The following is a 21,264-nucleotide window of genomic DNA, read 5'->3' on the forward strand; positions in this document are numbered from 1 at the left end:
TGAGCTAAAAAAAAAAAATTTCAATCTGTCAGAAACAGTTCTGGAAAACACAGAACAACAGATTACAGCTATGAACACCAGAAAATTTAATCAAATATTTGTGCTGATAACATACACAAAATAGAATGCAATCTGTAACAAGAAATATACAAGCTAAGATCTTTAAAGGAGTGTTACAACCAAGTTGTCATCTTTAGTAAAGAAATTATCTTGATACATTATATGTTCTACAAGATAATTTTCTAAGCAACCTTTTGCAGTCTGCAGCTAAAAATGTCAATATGGACAGTGCTGCTTTCTTGTCCATTTCTAGGCAGTTGTCTGAAGAAGCAGACACCAGAAGGCTGTCTTCAATTTTCCCAGCCAGTCATCATTCTCAGATGACTTTCAACATTATAAACCTGATTTTAAGTGCATCTTAAAATATCCACACACACAATAGAAAGCTGCAAGGTCAATGTCATACAAAATCATCCCAAGCCCCAGCTGCACAAGCATTGCTGACCTTCAGAAGACTGACAAAACTAAGATCTACAAAGTAAGAATAAACCAAGGTGACTACAGACTCTAATTTTATTTTACTCTTTATCCTATCATAGAAGTCTTTCTCTGCATCAGACAAAAACTGAACTAATGCAGAAACCTCTTGTAGCTCAAAGCTCAAACATAACAACATTCATGGTGTGTGCAGTTATCAACAACTGAGTTCATTCCTGTGCAAGTATTTCCATAAAATACAGCAATCACATAAAGCAATCAGTAGCAGATACCAAGTTAAGAAAAACACCTAGGAAAAAAAATATAGAAGACTTTTCCTCACCTTGTTGCCCAGTGAAGTGGGGTAGAATTTAGATCTCCTCCAAGCTGATCAACGATAGCACCTTTTGATATATAGTATCTAGTACAACAAAAAGGTGAGAATTATTGCTCATCTTGGTTACACAGAAAGGACACAACAAAACAGGCAATTACAGGTGAGAACTTTTGCTTTCATATAAACTTCCTTCTTAGAGGTCAATATTTTTTGCCTTTTTGATAGGGCTAAGGAGAATAGGAACACCCCTTCCTGTGTTTTAAGCACACTGCTGCTTCCGAGGTTGGTTCCAACATAAAACAGCCTAGTTGTTCTACATACAGACCGTGCTACCATGTAAATATCTGATAAAATGGATTCTTCTAAAATTTGTAGGGGTGCTTGCTAGGTTAAAAAGAATTCTGAATTTGTGGTAAAGGAAAATGCTGCTAGAAAACTAGCATATTTAGAGAAGTTTGGCAAAGACGACAAAACTACATATAATTCATCTCAGAGCATGTATCATCACTGCAACTCCCCGCTGAAATCACTGTTCCAAGAGCTCCTGCTTAAGTTACAATTTTAGCCAAGTAGTAAGATTTTACATGTTTCTCTGTTGTAGTACAGTATTAAATACAGGACAAAAACATTTGAGTACTTCTGGAACAGGCTCCCCAGGGAAGTGGTCACTGCACCGAGCCTGTCTGAATTTAAGAAGAGATTGGACTGTGAACTTAGGCACATGGTCTGAACTTTTGGGTAGACCCGTGCGGTGTCGAGAGTTGGACTTGATGATCCTTAAGGGTCCCTTCCAACTCAGGATATTCTATGATTCTATGATTCTATGATTCTAAAATATTTCTAAATGATGGGCTAGAGATTATCCTTTCCTCAAGAACATTTTTAAACAGATGGGAACAAAATATAAATTGTTGTAGTTAAATGTGGATTGCTTATTCAGTCATTTGTACTGTTTTGGCTAACTGCTTTCTTTGCTGTTTTATTTGGTACATGAAGCTGGCAGTATTATTTTTGCTTTGTGAAAGCAAAAATTCATGTTTTTAAAAACAGGTCTTCCCACAAGGCACAGAAATTTGGTTCTTCATTCACTACTGTAAATGCCAATGGCAAAGAGTTACAGCTAAAAGATCTTTGAAAAGTACTAGCTAGGTACAGATTTCTAAGCGCTTGAAAATTTTGAGTACCTGTGCCTGCAGTCTTTTTGCTTTCATAACACCTTTAAATATTACATGGATCCTCCTTTTCCTGCCCACACAAACCGGGCTTCAAATCCTCAGCATTGAGCTTCTGGCACCTCGATTTCCTCTAAGTGTTTCAAGACAGATGGCAAGAAGGACAACAAACAGAACAATCTGAAAAATGTTGCTTTAAGTAACTACCTTCTTCTTCTCGAGTGCTTATCTGTTCACAGAGTGAAACTTCAAAAAGAGACCACAAGTTACCTACAGAAGCAACACCTGAAGAATGCATTTGCTAACAATGTACAGGCTAAAAAACCTAATACCCTGACCAATACAGGACAGTCCACTCTACTGCTCTCCAACACCCAAGAACAGCAATGCAGTGTATCTCTCTGCTGAAGTTAAGCGTTTGGACTTTTCAAAGACAACAAGGAAGATTTTCTGAAAGTCTTGGTCCTGTGTAAGTGAAAAGGCAAAGCCTGTATAAGCTAAAGGGACAGCATTTCATTGTTGTGAAGCAAAGTCTCAGCTACCAAAGAACAAATTTCAAAAGATACCGAGAAGCAGATTCAGTCCATTTTAGGAAGGAGTTCCCAAGGAAATCTTGTCTAGATAAAAAGACAACACAGACATTCACAGCCAAAGCTTGGATCCATCTCACTGATGTGACAGCCACTCATGGGGAGGTGAACATTAAACAGATTGCCTTCGTTCAAACACTGGTCCCTGCAGAAACGCAGAATATGTTCAGATTTTACCGAGCAGAAGCATTACTTACTGGCTAGTACATTTTATTTAGAACAACGAACTTGCAGTTTGACAACTGGGAAAATACAAGGCGACTATCTCCTGCCAGATGGTACACTGAAATAACTCTTTACGTTTCCTTAAGGGTGTTCTAGACTAATTTGAGATTTATCACTGTATTACAGTACACATAGATGGGGAGTTTTTTCTGCAAAAGTAGTCTGAGAACTTGATTTCCTGGTCTAGATAAACATCTAAATAGGACAATTTTGTGCTTCATAAGAATGTTACTGAAAGGAGGAACTGAATGATTTGACTCTCACTTAGTCATCCATGCTAGAAGATAACAGGTGTGCAAGTCCTATTTAAGCAATCTACTTACATTCAAAGCAAGCAGATCTGTTAAGAGGTCGGCTTAGGAAGAAAATACTTCCACTGATCTCCGCATTACAGTCACTAAGTCTTCGTCATGCATTTGTAAACTGCCCCTGTTTGGATTCAGGGGCTGTGAAATTAAAGTGCCTGCAGTCACCATTGCTAGAAAAAGTAGAAGGGAAATCCTCGTCTGGAGAAACAGGGACAGTGCAATGCAGTCACTAGGTAACTGTAGAGGTACAATGCTAATTTTTGCCTTTTCACAAAACTGAGTCAAAGACAAAGCAACGGATCAGTGTCATGATGAAAACAGAATGGCATTATGTTTGTCCGACGCTTGGGTGACATTTATCCCTGATCCTGTAGAAATAAGAGCAGGTTCTGTAGCTTTCATAACGAAGCATCTTGACTGGTATCTAGGCTGAATCCAAAGTTTCACAGCACGGATGACAAACTTCTGAGAACAAGAGGAGTCTAGTTCTAAGTTTGCTCTTTCCACAGACGAGCTGCTAAGCTCCTTCATCAGGATGACAACACAATATAGTCCATATCCAGTAAGACAGGCACTAAGATCTTGCATCATGAGACCATACCTAGACTCTTTCTCTGTGATACCAAGCTCACTGGCCACATATGTAATGGAATCATCCACTGCACATAATGGACAGAAATGGTGGAGACCTGGGGAGAGATGTCAGCACTCAGCTGTAGGTGGAGAGATCTCCCTGTCATATAATAAAGAACTAAATACAGGTTTAGCTTAGAGCTCAGACTTCCATCTATCTAAACCCAGTATTTTGATTTTGAACTGTCTCTATGTCCGACAATCGCTAAAACAAGAAATTATTAGCAACACGCTCGGAGGGAAAAAATCTTGCAAAATAAAACACAAGAAGCACACGCTGAAGTACCACTCAAAAAAAAAAAAAAAAAAAAAAAAAAAAAAAAGATTCAAAAGAGAACTAATTAGGAATTTACAATTTGTCTGATTTTACGCTATGGATGAAGAAAGGTCCTCAAGCGTTTGGAGCTTTTTTTTTTTTTTTAATAAAAAACTGAGTATTATATGAAATGCTACTGAACTAAAGCATAAGGTTGCAATCAAGTATAATGCAGGCAGTAGATTCATAACAAAGCTAATATGGAAACTATATGTAAGTTAATAGGGAAACATTATCCACAATATAGGCCTATTTTCTTCATATGCCTGATAGTACAATGATGTTTTTAAATGGTTATGGTTGTCTCAATGCCATTCAGCTTTCAGACCTTACAAAGACGCATCAAATAAGACAGAAGACATTTATATTACAGATATTGCAACAGCTCAAATAAGATTAATAGTTTATTGCACATAATTAATTATGCATTCAAGTTGGATTTAAAAAGTGAGCTCAGGGAAAAAAAAAAAAAAACACAACTGCATTTATAAGTTGCATTGGTATTAAAGAAAAATAGCAATCTGAGAAATTCTACACATTGCAGTTATTTCAAACCAAGTTCTAAGCTGCTAGCCATGAAAGACCCAAGAGAAACCAGGAGGAAAATGGAATGAAAAGGAAGAAAACAATAGAGTCTAAAACAATCTCACCAAGAAGGTTATTTGGCTAACCAGTGTTCTGCATCACTTTTGCAAGGGGCTGTCTTTCTGTGTGCCAGAAGGCACGCTGGTTACCCATCCTTAGTGAAAGGAAGATACCAAACACAGAATTACAGTTTCCATGATAAGTTCCTACCCACAATAAAGGCATAAAACCTCCTGCACTAGCTGTTGTTTCCTTCATTCAAGCATCTACAGCAGGTGGCCCAGGACCATGCCCAGGAGGCTTTTTAAGATCTCTTAGGAGGGAGACTGCACAAACTTGCTGGGCAGCCTGTGCCAGCGCTCAGCCACTTGCACATGGGTAAATAAATAAATGAAATATGATGTTCAGATGGAATTTCACGTTTTAATTTGTGCCCACTTCCTCTTGTCCTGTCAGGCAAGGGAAAACTCTGGCTCTGTCTTCTTTATTCCTTTTCCATCTGGTATTTGTAGACATTACTAAAATCCTTTCCCCTGAGACATCTCTTCGCCAGACTGAACAGCCCCAGCTCTTGGAGCCTCTCCTCAGACATCAGATGCTCCAGTCCCTTAATCATCTTTGTGACCCTGCACTGAACTCACCCCAGGTATACCCATATGTTTCTTGTACTGGATAACATTAGCCTTTTTTGCAGCAAGGGTGCATTGTTGGCTCACGGTCAGTTTGCTGTGAACTGGGACCCTAAGGTCCTTCTCAGCAGAGCTAAATCTTCCTCTGTTTATCTACCTTTAACCTTCTTTTAAAAGAACTACATCAGAACAAAGTCCTTTAAAAACAAGAAGAGAAATATGAACCTGAGATCTGCAGGCAACTTCAAGAAACTCAAGATCTGTTCTGATGAAGACACCGGTGATGGAAATACATGGGGAGACCCCGCTTAAAATGAAGATGTTTTGCATTTGGTTTTGTGTGCATTTACATTCATTCATAAGAAATATTTTGAAAAGTGGACTGATTGAAGATGTGCAGTTTATACCAAATATCCTAGAATCTTGCTGATTCAGTAATATTTTGTGTATTTAGATATAACTGTATGTACTTAATTCATCATCTTGCTACTGGTAGAGAAAACAAACATGTCCTGTATACAGTTCTGACTTATAAAACAGCAAGTACTAAGAATTAGTAAATCCTAGTAAAATGCAGAAATGTTATTAAACTCAGAACTTCTTGAAATGCTGAATGAAGATGGATGCCCCTTCCATCATATTAATCTCCCTTATTTAAAATACATGCTAATATCTTGCATGAAATTTCACTCCCTAAAAAAAAAACGTTGGCACTTCAGCAAGTCCACCATGGTATAAAGGAATTACACATGCAGCTGAACAGCTATTCCACAGGTTCATCTCATCTGAGAAAAGCTTAAGCTCAAATACTAGACATTTAACAGGTTTTATTTTTGTTAACTGTGTCATCAAAATGGTGTCTGTAAAACACACAGATCAGATCTTCTGTCTACTATCCCCTCCCTCAGATTTCAAGAACTAAAATTGACTTTTAAAGATAATTAGGACTAACACATTTAAAACAACAATATTTTCAAGGATACAATTCGTTTATATATCACTTTAAGCATAATACATACTTCACCAGATCTATCCTGTTGTTGATTGCAGCCCAGTGGAGAAGCGTTACGTTTTCTTTGTCTGGTTGCCGTACATCATAACCTGCTTCCACCAACTCTCTACATCGTTCATATATTCCATACCTTGAAGAAGAAAATCAGATTTTCAAAGCTGTTACCTTGCATAAAAATGGATAAGGCAAACTCTGTAATGATGATAATGCACAACCTTCAACAGAAGAGAAACAAAGCAGAGACTTTCTGGTACTACGTGAATACAGATCTCTTACAACAGTAAGTTTCACTGGCAGAGGTTGTATTAACCAGTTCAAGATTTTACAGAAGAATTGTCTCCACAGCAAACTATACAGCAGAACAAGGTGATATACAGCTCAGTAGGATGCCTAGTATAAAACAGGATTCTCCTCTTCCCAGGGACTCAGCTGTATTTGTTTCTCCCATGTCTGTTTTCCTTCCTTTCCCATCTCTTGAAGGCCAAAGTAACAGGGCCAACTCATTTGAAAGTATCTTCCAAAAATCAGTGGAATGGATAACAAGATCATCAGATCAGTTACAAACATTAACAGATCCCTGACACTTTGCATTTTCCTTCTCAGATAACAAACAGCAATTTGCCTAATGTAAGTTAGTACTGTTTTATCATATCCCTTCAAAATTCTCTTTTAATATGAAATTAATGCTTTAATTAAAGACAACTATTAACTGTGAGCTAACTTCATTAAAAAAATTGCCTATATTTTGAAAGTTGAAACAATTCAGGAATCATAAACATTGCGTATGCATCTAACATAGGACTAACTCCAATATTAAATACCATTTGTCCTGATGCTTATGCTGTTTCACTCCTATTTTTAGTGGTAATAAAAGCAATGTAGAAATGCTTGTTAAGATTACATTTGAAAGTATATACAACCCACAAGAATTTTCTAAGTCTCAAGGAGGAGACTGGTGCCAGGCACAACCTGAAGTCAAGTTCAATGCTTCCTCTCTTTGTGACACCTGACTTCTGCTATAGCAGAAGATTAACAGCCTCTCAAAGTTGGAATTTAAGTATGTTTTCCTTATGTTGCTTTCATATTCCACTGCAGAAGACACAGCCTTAGACAACTGAAGGCCCCTTTGCTCCCCTTGGGTCAGCTGGCAAAACTGGCATCCAGACCTTTTTTCCAGGGTAGTTCCCATTCTTGCTTTTTCTTCAATGTGTTTGAGTGGCTCTTCAACCCAGACACAGTCCTGCCGTAGTGAAGCCTCAATTGAATCAAGTCATATAACCTCAGGAATGCTTTCCAAGCCCACTCCAGGTTTGAAGCACATTAATCGGACAGTATTGGAAAAAAAAAAAAAAAAAAAAAAAAAGTGCTATGCATAAAAACCTCCTTAAATCATATTTTCTACTTCTTAGGAAAGTCACACTGGAAATTATGAAAAATGCTAGATATTGCTGTCATGCCTGTAATCTTTCAAAAGCATTACAAAAGCAGAACAAAGACTGCTGCCTGCAGCACATACAAACTGGAAACAAGCCTGTATAGCTTGGTTCTTCAGACTCAGTAAAAATGCAGCAGTCATGAATTATTTTGACAATAAAGCTTTGTTTTTAAGCGGCTGGGGGGAGAAGGGGAGGATGGGAAGGAGAGGTTTGGTTTATGAAGACTCACAAATATGCAACCAGTTAGACAAAATACATCCAGTCAGACACATGTAACTGCCAGGAAAAGTGATAAGGCTTTAAGACCGGCCGATCTCTGACACTTGTTTAAATGGGTTAACGTGATGCAATTCTTGGCTGGCCCTGCAGCCACAAGGGCCACTGAAACAAGTCAGGACAACTAGGGGCAACTCAGCCAAGAACGAGGAGACGAGGCAGTAAAAGAGATGCAGTGAAAGCAGGACTTCTAGAAGACAAGAAAGCAAATTCTGACCTTGCCACACAGTATGTAGAATAGAATAGTTCAGGAGGTCGCCTCTCAGCCTCCTCTTCTCCAGCCCAGGCAGCCCAAGGGCCTCAGCCTGCCCTCATGGGACAGGCTGCCAGCCCCACTACCAGCTTTGTCGTCCTCCTCTGGAGGCTTTCAAGCACCTTAACACCCTTTTTTGTACTGTGGAGCCCAGAAGGGCACACAGTATTCAAGGTGAGGCCACACTAACACTAAACATAGCGGGAGAATCAAAAGGGTTTCACCAGCCAGCTATGCGGTGTTCAGCACACCCAAGCAGTTTGTCCCCATGGCTGCCAGGGGCGCTGCCACTGCTAAGGCAGGACTTTCCTCTGATGAACCCACATTGACTATGCCTGATAATAGCTTTGTTCTTTAACTGCTTCTCGGTAGCATCCAAGATAATCTTCTCCATAACCTTCTGAGGGACAGAGGCTAGATTAACAGGCCTGTAGTGTCGTGCGGCCTCCCTCATGCCCTTCTTGGTAGATTTGGTGTAATGTCGGCTAGCTTCCAGTCAGCAGGGACTTTCCCAGACTGCCAAGTCCTTTGGTAAATTGTTAAGACGTGTCCAGCTGTAATATCTGCTAGCCCTTTCAAGCACTCTGCTATGAATCTCATCAAGCCCCACTTACTTCCAAAGATTCAACTGATAAAGCTGCTCCCTAACAATTTCAGTAGCCACATACGGAAAGCCATTTCTTCCCCATTTGTGGTCTTCCAACACAGAGGACTAGGCAGCTCACGATCTATCATTAAGGCTAAAAACTAAAGCAAAAGGAATTAAATGCCTCAGCCTTTTCCTCATCCTTAATTGCCAGGTGACCATCCTCATAAAGTATCAGTCTAATGTTTTCCTTAGACTGCCTCTTGCTGTTCACATACCTGAAAAAGCCTTTTTTTATTGTCTGACACCACCTTGGCCAGTCAACTCAAGTTGGGCTTCAGCTTTTTTTGGTTTCTCTCTACACAACCAAACTGCAGCTCTGTACCCTCCCTGTGGAGACCAGACCTTGCTTCTAGAGGTGATATATTTTATTTTGCTGCCCTAGTCCCAGGAAGAGTTTATTATTCAACAAAGCCTGTCTTCTGCCCCACTTGTTTTACTTGCAGGGGCAATGGGATTGTCTGCTCCTAGGCTTTTAAATGGTGGTCCTTGAAAAGTGACCCACTATCACAGATCCCTAAACCCATCGGAGCCAATTCCAAAGGGATACTGCCAACTAACTCCCTGAGTAGCTTAAAGTTTGCTCTTTTAAAATCCAGGGTGGAAACATTGCAGACCTTTTTTCACATTATACCAAAATTTTTGAACTGCTTCATGATCACTGTGGCCAAGACAGCCACCTCCTGTCACATCTCCCACAAGGCCTTCTCTAATTCCTGTCCTAAGTACTTGGTGAGCCAGCTAGGAAAGGTGGCCTCCTACATCTGATGTTTGAGAATTATCTTCAACACGCTTCTGGAATTTCCCAAACTTGCTCGTCTGTATATCACATTGGCATATTACAGCATCTGGAGTTCGTAACTGATTATAAAATATGTAACAAGGTATAACTTAATAATTCCAATTTATTGTCATGAGAGGATGTAAGGATCTAGATAGACAAAAAACAGCTGGCAAAAGGTTAGGAATTTACAGCAATTTGTTCCTATTACTGGAAACAGTATGCTCTCTACAATTAAATAGAAGAAAACAGTGAATCTGATGCAGCCATGGTTTCTTGAGCTCCGTCCTAGAAATGTAGCATTCTTCTCTTAACACACTACACAGTTTTTCTTTCATTAGTCTGCCATGGCTGACTTCACTTTGTCTTCTCCAAATGTTAGTGACGCACTGTTAGATTGCAACATTTGAAAGCCACCTATTTCAGTCAGCATACTCACAATGTTGCTATAAAGGTTGTATTCCCTTCAAGAGAGAAGAAGGAAGACAAATCCTCTCAACAGATCAGTATATTAGTACAACAAATTCAGCATCTGGGTGAATTCTGGAGGATGGTAAGCATCAATGGAATATAATTTAGGAATATAGTCAATACTGCTGAATTTGTCTTGTTCTTGAGAAAAATGGGACTAGTTCTTTCAGAGCAAAAATCCCATTGTGCAAGTTCATTTCATTGTCACAGTCTAAGCCAATTCAGTAACTACAGTATCTTGTCACCGTAAATTATATTCTTAATTTAATACTTTCAATAATAGTGTCCTAGAATCCCTTTGTGTCTTAAATTTGTAATCTTTGTTTTTTGTCTGCAAGCACGCAGTCTTAAAAATAGACGCTGCCAGCTTTGCCATAGGAGCAACATCAAATTTGGTCACAGTAGTAAGAAGGTCTCTCTCTTCAGCGAGCACATCACCACACCAACAACCAGCATATAAGCCAGGAGCCTCCTCCCTTATCTTACTATCACTGCAAATACAATCAAAGCTGTTTTAACTGGAAATGCAATTAATACAAAAATTTTTTTTTGTTTCACCTTTTAAAGTTTCATTCCCACGAACAATGGCAGTTAAATACTAACATAGCCTTTCACATATATATTTTTTTTGGTGTGTTAAACAGTAAGACAGCTTTGTTTTCAACAGCAAAACTGCTCTTGAGCAAACTCAAGAGCTGCCTAACGGACCTGGAACAATGATGTTGAGAGACAAGAGAATTTCAGCTGTTGTATACACTCCAGAGCCCCAGATTGGCTAGACGGTTGTGGCTATGTTGTAAACGTGGTTAAAAAAACACAACACCCTTCCATTCAAGCTTAAATTATATTGCTAAAGCTGGTATGTATATAAACTCCAGAGGCTGAATCGAGCAGGCAAAGAATACATACTTTTGTCACAATCTGACCTTCATCCCCTATGGATGGATGAAATAAAAACAGGAGTAATCGTCACTTTGGCCAGCCCTGACCAATTTGAATTATTTTCTATGTATCTTTTCTTTCCTTAGTGTCTGGTACACTATGAATAATAAGAAATGGTGAGGACAAAAGCCAGTTCTCAAATGTATCCAATTTATTTATTTCTGAGCAAGATTCAGCATAGATCCAGCATATTTTTGTTGCACTATTTCACAATGCATACAAATCTCATTTTTAATGATACTGGTTAATAAAACTAGCAGAAAAGTTAATCTTGCAATAACAAAACCATAATATTTGAGCACAGAGAATCAATACTGCAGAAGCCTCAAATGTTATTAATCTTATTAATGTTTAATACTAATGTTCATAATAGTTATTTAACACACTTCTAGCAGTTGGAATTTGCTCAAGGTCACTGCAAGCAGAAGGTGCCTCTTCACTCAGAGTTGAAAATCACAAAGCAAGAATTAACTTGTTCTGGAGTTAGTTCTGGTCATAACCCACCATATACTTCTCCACCTGTGAACATTAGCTGTTTCTCAATATTTTCATGGCTTAAAAGATCTAAAAAAAAAAAAAAAAAAAAACAGCCAGCAATGAGCTTTAAGTTACTATGTTATCATGGTACCCCTCCTAGGTCATCATGTTCAAAGTTGACTCCAACTTGGATGAAGCAGAGCTACTAGTGCTAATCCATAAGAAATGGAAATAAACAGACCTAAAATATCCCCAATTACACTTCCACTTTTAAACAGCTTATGGCTTTTCCTAGTTTATAGGAAACTCCATTCACTCCTCTCTAGTGAGAGCAGGTATCAGAGAAACTAAACTGGTACACAGCCCATCCTTGGATTTTACAGAGACAGAAGAAATACAAAGACCTGCCACGCAGTTCCAGGTGAAGTACTTACTAAATTGAGTAAAATGGAGTAAACTTATATTACTCTACTGCAACAGCAAAGGCAAAAATGGCCCATTTTTACCAGTGTATTGAAAATGTATTTTCAAATATATGAGTGGCTTGCTTCTGCCTGCTTCTACTTTTCAAAAACAGTGGAAACGTTACATGAATAAACTTGAATTTTGCTATAATTGAATACAAGGTGCCAAGGGACTACAAACATCTTGCAGATGTTACAATGTGAAGGGTTAAGAAAGTAGTGCTTTTAACTCTAGTTAAAAGAAAGAAAGTAGTGCTTTTAACTCTAGCTAGATGTCTTTGGACACATAAAATAGCCAATAGAAAGTGTCCTTCACATCAATGTGTATTAAAATTAAACTATCATTCTTACTCCAGCACAAGCTTCTGCAAAATAAACAGAGTATTTTTGGTGTAAATCATGCCTAGATCCAGTTTATGCAACTTATGAGGAATACATTTATAGTGGGAGAAAAACACAAATACTGATGAACTCCTTGCATCAATAACATTGACTGAACTGCTCTTTTCCATACAGTCTTAATTTGATTTTAAGAGGTTATCAGATTTGTAGATCAGCGTATAAGCAAGTTAATTTAGTAAGTGCTCAAACTACAAACTAAGAAGATAAAGCACATGAACAGTCCGACGTGGCATGAAACAAAGAACAAAATATTCTTCTGGAAAAATGTGTGGAGCTTGCAAGCTCTTATCATTTTGACCTGCTGAGAAACATAAAAGCAAATGCATCATTTTACTAACACTTCTATTTCTCTGTAATCATGTGCCAATAAAGTCTTCATCTCAAAGCGGAATTCTACAATCAAACAGCATGTAGAGAGTGGAGAGGAATTAAACATTTTCATCATCAACATTAAAGTTTAAGAAGCTATGCTCCCCATTTCAGTATGTGTTGCAGCAATAAACAACGCTAGTTGATTTCACAGGAGAAGCTTTTAATAATGTAGTACATGAAATACAGCATGAACAGTGACTGAAAAAGATTAAATGACTGACTAGGTACTCATATGATGCGACTGACTGCTTCCTGTGTGGGTTATCACAAACACGATAACAGACAACTCTAGGCTATGGTGAAATTCACCCTCTATCTTAAATTGCAGAAGCCTGCAATTTAAGTGGTCTTACATTAAATGACAAACATTTTGGAAGACACAATCAGACAGATTTGTCTTTCTTAAAGTGTCAGGTTTGTTTTGTTTTTTAAAGAAACAGAAAAATGCACAAGACTATTATTATAATTAGCTCTCAGATCAGTCCTGAGAACAATAGGATTTCATTTTATTAACAGTAAGTACCCCAGCTGCCATCTGATATCATTGCACTGAGAAAACTTAGATCCTTCAGGGGAGGTTTTGAAGTGTCCTGGGGAAAAAAACAAAAATACACAACAAAAACAAAACAACTGTGCTGCCAATCCTAGCTGAATACACATGTGAATTTTGGGAAAGAAAAAAAAAAAAGCCAAAACTAAGCAGACTGAATATAATTTTTATTCTGTTTTTCCGTATTGTCATTGAAGTTACTGAACTGCTTGGGGAGGGGAGTTCTAGTAGATACATTAGCGTTCTTTTTAGATTTTTGTTTGTTTGTTTTTTTAAACAAAGCTTTTTGTGGCATCCAACTTACATTAGCACCAAACTGAAAGGTAAACTGAACCAGTTATTTTAATCTAAGTAAACAATGCTATTTGAGGACAAGTGGCAGAGGATAAGATCACTCATTTTTTATTAATAAGAAAGAGGTAAAAAGGTTATAGATGTACAAGAGGCTAAAGAGGTTATATTTCTACAAAAGTAACTACATTGTTCATTTTAGCAGGAACTACGCATTAGTGATGCACCCTTTCACCATTGCTATTTATCATGTGAAACTTCACCTTCAACAGTAATGTGGAGACCATTTTTCTTACTTTTTTTTTTTTTAAATTAGGCTGAATTAATATATTAGCAGCTTTATTTTACTACAAGCCTTATAATACTTAGTTTCTCTCCCTTAAGGCCTGATGTTTTATATAACATGGTCTTCAAAACTTAGTAAATACTTAAAATAAAGGTGAGGTATCCGTCTAGTCTGGGAGGTCCCAAGGAATACCACTAGCATAACTTGATCGTATACCCACGCTGAGTCATCTTTCCCTGAGCTATTAAGCATTTGGGCTGTGATAGAAAACAGCAGTCCTCTTACAGAGGAGAGGACTTCTCACCAACTGCATCACACAAAGACTGTGGAGGAATGTAACACATAACTCACAGCCCTATTAATTGTCAGAGGAGACCAGAAAAGAATTAAAGCACCTCAGCTGAAAGCACAGATCAACCTAAATCTGAGGGATAATGACAGAGACATTTATCTGAGACAAATGTGTTTCAGGGCTTCAAGCATACAAAAATGAAACCAGGTAATTTGCAAAATCATCGCTTCTGCTGTCATAGTTCCATGCCCTTAAGAAGCAGCCAGTTCAATGTTATACCAGTGCTTTAATTTCTAAGAATCCCCTGATAAGAAGATTATAGGTTGTAGTGTTACTATTAAACCCTATAGAGCAACAACTGCAGGGTCAGTCAACATCTACATCAGGAAGTTAAATCCCTAAGAACTCAAAAGGTGAAGGAAAGCACATACTTCCTAAACCTAAATGTGGCCTATGTCAAATACTGAGCTGCAAAGGTGCCTTCAGTTCAAGGAGATGACTTTTAGGAAAGAAACTAAAAGCTGTTTTTTTCTTTTATAAAGAAAGGCAAATAGCTTGGCAATAGAGTAGGATTTCAAACTAACAATAGTTTTTAAAAATGAAATTGTATCATCTCAGCTAACTGAAAACCACGGGTCAAAGTGATGGTGGTGGTTTCTGAACAGTGAACAACATAAAGTTGAAAAGTAGTTCTATGACAATTCTTCTGAAAGTCTTGTGAGTCAGTACGTATTACAGGACTACACAGATTTGTCTTCTATACAATTAATCTGCATTCAAAAAGCAATTATTAGCTGAATTTTCTTTACAGTTTACTCCTACAATTCTTTTCTCAGCAATAAAGTCAGTTTCATAGCACCACTGAAAGTGCAGAATTAAAGATGATGGAGGAAGCTACATACAGATGCAGTCTTTCTAACCCATAAATGATGCCAAGAAATCAAGGAAATCCTCACATTTGCTCATCAATATGCTGCCCACTTACCTCTTAACCATCACTTAGAGAAAATAAACACCAGTACAAGCTGGAGGAAAACTGTACTTTCTCTTCCAACGATCTGCCCAGCAACCACCTATATTTACAACTTATCACAATGCTTCCTACATGTTTCTCACATTGCTCATAAAATGATCTTAAACTGTAGGGCTCACTTCTAAAATCTTGCGTTATTGTATCTACAAATACAGTTAGCCTTCAACTTTCTGCATATTAAAAAAATACATTTTTCTATACATATATATTATATATAAAAATATATTTTGCTATATATTTGCATTTTGCTATATATATATTTTGCTATTTGACTCTCAAAAAAAACTTACTGTGTGGCTTTGACAATGTCCCAAGTGCTGTAATCATCAATGTGGCTTTTCCGTCCAAGAGATTCACTATATCCATGGTTGTAATGGCTTTGAGGCTTTATTTCCTAAAAGAGACAAACTTGTTATTAGAACACCAAAATGAGCATTACTGAAGTTTCTCAGAAAAAAATGCAAATCTGTAAGTAAAAATAATATAAGGACCCAGTTCAAAGCACTATAAAGCTACTTGAATCTGAGGGTGACCAGCTGACTGGCCATATTGGTACTTTTTGCAAAGTAAGCCACTGTATTCCTGAGAACAGACTGAAAACACCTTACAGAACATGCTACCCATAGCAGCAGGGCTCTGGCAAATCCTTTCCTGAGGAAGTTTTTAAGAATGCCAACAAAGGGAAACAGAATTTATTTTAAATAAATGCAATACATACAGTAACAGCTTAAAAAAAAAAAAAAAAGAAAAGAAAAAAAAAAAAAGCTATTGGCCACAATTTGAGAAAGTCTCACCGCTACTACAAATTTTACACTTCAAATCACAGAGTCTGTAAAATGGATACAAATTTGCACTGAGAATGGATAATACCGGTGGCTGGAACCTACTAACACTTTATTGATTCTTCAATTCAAGTCCCAGCTTCAGAGGTGATCTATACATTTAATCAATGCGTCTCTTTTTTTGGCACAAAGTTTAAAAACCAGAATTTAATACTTTGTCAGAGCTCCTCAGCACAAAAGTACAAAGCATCAGCATGACACATTCGTCATCAGATACAGTTCCTATTTACTTAATTACTTTGATGAACAGCATCGCTACAACCCTTAATGTTCCCCTTGGTGGAATTTACATTAAAACACCGCGCTGACGGATCACTCAGGTGGCAACGCACCATTTTTCTTTAACAGCTGCATGCATGTAGAAACTCAGATAAATCAACTCAGCAAGTTGAAATGGAATGTATTTGGCGTTTTCTCTACAATTTTCCATTTGTCACAAACACTGTGTAGCTGATTGCCTGTGTATCAGCACTGAATAACTTAAGCTGAATGTTTCTGTTACATACAACGCAATCAGAAAAAAAAAGTAAAATGAGGATTTTAATGCATTCGGTACATTTTATAGCACTGCATTGTACTAAGTTAATATTGACTACAGAAATTTTGTACACAGAAAGCCTTTCAAGAGATTCAAGTTTTTTGGATTTTTTGTTTTGCTTGTTTTTAACAGGAACTTTACAACATAGCAATACTGCAAGGAAAATCTTCAGAAACAAATGCAGAAGGATAAATTCGGTCAAAACCAAAGACTGAATGTTAAGATCTATTAGCACTGCCAAGTTCTTGACATAAAAAAGTAGTTCCTCCAAATCAAGCTAGGATTTGGGCCCAGAATAAAGACAGAACATGGCATACAAACAAGATGTCCATGAACACTGGGCACACCCATCCTTTTTTCTGATTGTAACACATACTTAGGTAAACAATGCAAACTTTATTTTGTGCTTTATGGGATAAAACAGTATTTTGTATCCTCTATTACTCGATTCTCCATCATCTCAAAGTGTAAGAGTAAAATTGCTTTTTATAAAAGCGATAGCTCTATCTGGGACCTAATTTCTATGTCTTGTTCTCTACTTCAAACAGCAGGAGCTTATGGTTTTGGATCACTGGTGGCAGTTGCAGACCCTGAAGACGACCCCAACAGGACATCCTTGCACGACCTGCATCCTCACTTATGGCAGGGATTTAAGTGACATCTTGGGAAGGCTCTGCAGGAACAAAGCAGGAATCCACTTGTAAAAGAGTGGGAGAAGTGCTCCCTTTCTTCTCGCTCATCCCCAGCCTCACCCGTCTTTGGATAACACCCAGCCAGTCCCCATGACACACAGCCTGAGCCACCCACCACAGCTAAGACAATCAGGGAACAGAGCACCGAACCCCAAGATTTAGCTACTCATACATGCCTAACTCTACAAAACAAGTCTGTCTCCATTTCCAACCATATTGTGCTGCACTTATGCACGCAGACATAGCTGCGGCATCTCCGTATGGAAAGGCACGTGTTAAAAGCGAGCAGTCTTACTCAATGCCATTATAGCATGTCAAGAGACTGCAGATAATTCATTGAATGCTCAATTCTTATTTCAAGATGTTCCTTTATTCCACAAAATACAAATTTCTACAAAGCCATTCAGAAAAAAATAAAATAAAGGAGGTGCAGGTAACACTTCTGAACCATCCTTGGCCTTTTGGGAACCTTCTCAGACCAGTCAGGAGGAAAGCAATTCAACACCTTCATTTCTTCAGCACCATTTTCAGAACAAATTACCCATATGCATAACTTGCAAAATTTTCATTTTTATGCTGACTTTTCTTAAAAGGAATGTTTTTTTTTTTCCCCAGTTTCACTCAGTACCCAAGTGATCCAAGCACATCTTTTCATGACCACGATGTTTTTTGTGGTGCTCCATCGTTTCACTGTTTTCCTAAGCCTGACAACCTAACTTGATTAACCAATTACGCATTGCCAGCCCAGCAGGAAGGCTTCTCTGTTGCCATCTCTACAGGAGGAAACCTAAAATTGCAACAGGGCATCTGCTGTCATCCAGATCACACGCTGCAACCCATTCTCTTACTATCCCAAAACACAGCTTCATTTTGGATTTGAAGGTGGCAACAGCTGAACCAAACCTCCTCCACCTCAGCTACTAGTTACTGTCTGGAGTAAAGATGCTGAAAAAAGTGCCAGACGACATGACAATGAAAACAAAGCAAAATAGAATAGCTTAATAAATTCTTTGGTTTTGTGCCATGCTGCTTTCCCTCAAATTAGAAAAAAACAGACTTCATACAGCCTGTTCACCTGTTATTACACTCCACAATCACACCAGGATTTTTCAAATTGGAAATTCCCTGGGATGCTAAAGGGAAAAATCCACCAGGCAGAGGCCAGAACAAAGGCAATCTGGTGTCCTGGAGTCCCCCAATGAGGAGACATTCATGGAGGGTGTTTCTTGGGCTGCCGCAGCTGGTGAAGAGGGGGAGGGAGGGGAGATCTGTCTTGTTATCTCACAGCTATTAAAAGCAAACAGAAACTTATTTTCAGGCAGATGTTAATTTACTAGGGAACACTATTTCTCTTAAGCTGCATTTTCCCGAGCACTTTAAGCACACAAACCAGGCTTCTGTTCCCTTGGGCCCACGCTAGCAAGCCAGGAGAGCTGCCCGTTTAGAAGCGATGCGTATTTATGTCAGCCTAAAGTGACCATGAAACCACAGCCCTATGATACTAATGCTTTCACTAAAGAGTTTATGGGAATACAGCAGAAGCTTGAAAATTAATTATTAACCATATAAATTAAGAAAAAAAAGAAGTGAGAGGTGAAATTCATCAGCCCCTCCAGCTTACCTCTTACTTTTACTAAGCACTTGAGGGTAATGACAGCATTCCTATGTTTTCAAATGTGCAAATTTTGATCTCCTTCTGTACTGCTGGGATCACTGCAAGACCCACCCCAAGTGAATGCACACCAGACAGATGCTCAGGGGGTTACCTGGAAGTTTACCCAACGCAGCCAGGAAGCACTTCCCCTGAACCTTCAGCTTTTTATGTTGCAGTCACTGTCAGCCTTACTGATTTCAGAGGGCAATCTGGTTTGTATGAGTCTCTGCTAAAGAATCCCACTCATTGGACCAAACGCTGACCTCTCAGGAAACTAGAAGCTGTTGTATTTAACGCAATCCTCACATCTCATGGCTTGCCACACACTGCTATCTAGCCAACACAACTCCATTGCTAGCTGCCTCTGGTTTTACAACAGCTATGTGTAAATGGACGGGTTTCAATGAACTTCAGATTCATTTACTATTATAGTATTTCAAGTAACTTCAGATTCAGATATCAAACAACTTCAGCCAAAACAGTAAAACTTTATGACCGACACATATTTAGTCCTATTAACACCATCACTTCAAACCGAAGTGCAAAGCTCTCCCCAGTTATTCAATGCACAGCACTGAAACCCAACAGCACCTTCCCAAGACCCATAAGGAAGTTCAGATGATGCCCTTTTTTGTGTTCTCTAATTGAAAACTGCAATTTGTAATACAGACACTTGCAAATAAATGATTTCTGATAGGTCTATTTCTTGAATGAGAAGAGACAAAACCTGCAGTTACTACCTAGCCAGCAGTCAAATTCTGCCACATCTCTCTGTACTTATTTAGAAAGAAAAAAAAAATTACAATGTGTTCATTTCATTTTTATACCTTATTGCAAACCATCTGAAAGTAGACAAGCTCTTCCAGCACAATTACAGTAACTCCTCTTTCTCAAGGACTGCAACTGTACATAGAATTTGCAACACTCAGCACTGGGACAGCCCAACACTCAGAAAGAAACAGATAAGCATAAATATTCAAGGTTTCAACTCAGTCACGTGAATAAAAACTGTATGGACACCAAAACTCCTCATAAGCCCCTATGTGCTGGGATATATTCACCTGTTAAAGGCCCTGTAAAAGACACTGATTAGAATACAAGCAAACTTTTGCATCTCTCTATAAAAAGATAAGAATTTGATGCCACTGAGCACCTTTCCTTCATAATATGCATGGTAACTGCAAATCCTTCAGATACAGCCTAGACATTAGCCATGTATTTTCATTCAAGAGATACAGTAAGAGGACTTAGCATGAACACTTACATTAATCCTTCAAAATAAACGGGCCTGACAAGAAGACAATCTTCACTGCAAGCCTACCACTTTGTAATCTACACGGAGTATTTCACTTCCAGTCCATTTCTAGGTCTAATGTCAGGGAAAAATAGCCCATGCATAAAAGGCTTTTTTCAGATGTGGCCTCTCGAGTCTGAGTAACACTAATATAACATGGGGAGAAACACAGGATTGAAAAGGATGAAGACATCTTGAGCAACCAGTACATTATTTAATTTCCAAAATGTTTAAGTAACCTCCTTTTTTAGACAGCAAACGTCCTGCTTGTCCCTGGGAAGGCCGATTACAGGTCTGTATGGGGCTGAGTTTGTCCAACGTTAGTCGGTCTGCACCAGCAGCTAAGATAAAAGAAACCCTAAGTCACAACATTCAGACAACATCTATTTTGGGGGTTTAACAGAAGATTAACACACACAAAAACACAGATTACTTCCCTCTACTTGTCAGATGGAAGAAAAAGCTCTGTTCAAAAATCCTATTCTGATCTGAAATATTTACCCACCGTTATTAACAGAACAGGACATAAAAAAGTGAAAAAAGTGAAAAATAATTCACTTTTTACAACACGCATTTCATAGACCTTAGCATCACTTTTACCGTCAGTTTCAAGTTCTCACTTGAAATAGCAAAGAATGAAGCTCCTCTAAACTCATGTCCCCTCACAAGTTTTAGGAAAAGAGTTGAAGTCCTTGCAATTGCTATGGTTTTCCTTTTATTTTTTTTATTTCTGGATAGGCAACAGACCGGTAGTAAAGAAACAACAGATCAGATTGAGCTTACAACACATACCATGTTCACAAATGGCTTCAAGAATACTCCTAAAGTGTTAAAATATTTCCCCCTTTATGACGAAAAGGATTTATTTCAGCAAAATTTAATTTTTTAACAATGACTGACTGTTAAAAACCACTAACAGCCAATTCAAAGATGAAAACCTAACTGAAATCATTTATGTTGATGTTCTGATCTCTATGGTCAATGGCTT

At 38.2% G+C, this 21,264-nt stretch overlaps 1 protein-coding gene across 2 annotated transcripts in view; it reads right to left on the reverse strand.

Annotated features, from left to right (window-relative positions):
* ZDHHC17 (zDHHC palmitoyltransferase 17) overlaps positions 1–21,264 on the reverse strand; it is a 73,657-nt gene that overhangs the window by 39,169 nt on the left and 13,224 nt on the right. For both annotated transcript variants that reach the window (XR_014319417.1, XM_082784211.1), the window contains exons 2-4: positions 15,547–15,650; positions 6,292–6,414; positions 821–898 (exon numbers count right to left, since the gene is read on the reverse strand). Coding sequence is in view for 1 of the 2 variants with exons in the window: in XM_082784211.1 (XP_082640337.1) it covers positions 821–898; positions 6,292–6,414; positions 15,547–15,650 (305 nt within the window). In the remaining variant the exon portion in view is untranslated. The remainder of the gene's footprint in view (positions 1–820; positions 899–6,291; positions 6,415–15,546; positions 15,651–21,264) is intronic.

The sequence above is a fragment of the Aythya marila genome (assembly GCF_965140915.1).
Source record: "Aythya marila genome assembly, chromosome: 1".
Lineage (NCBI taxonomy): Eukaryota > Metazoa > Chordata > Aves > Anseriformes > Anatidae > Aythya > Aythya marila.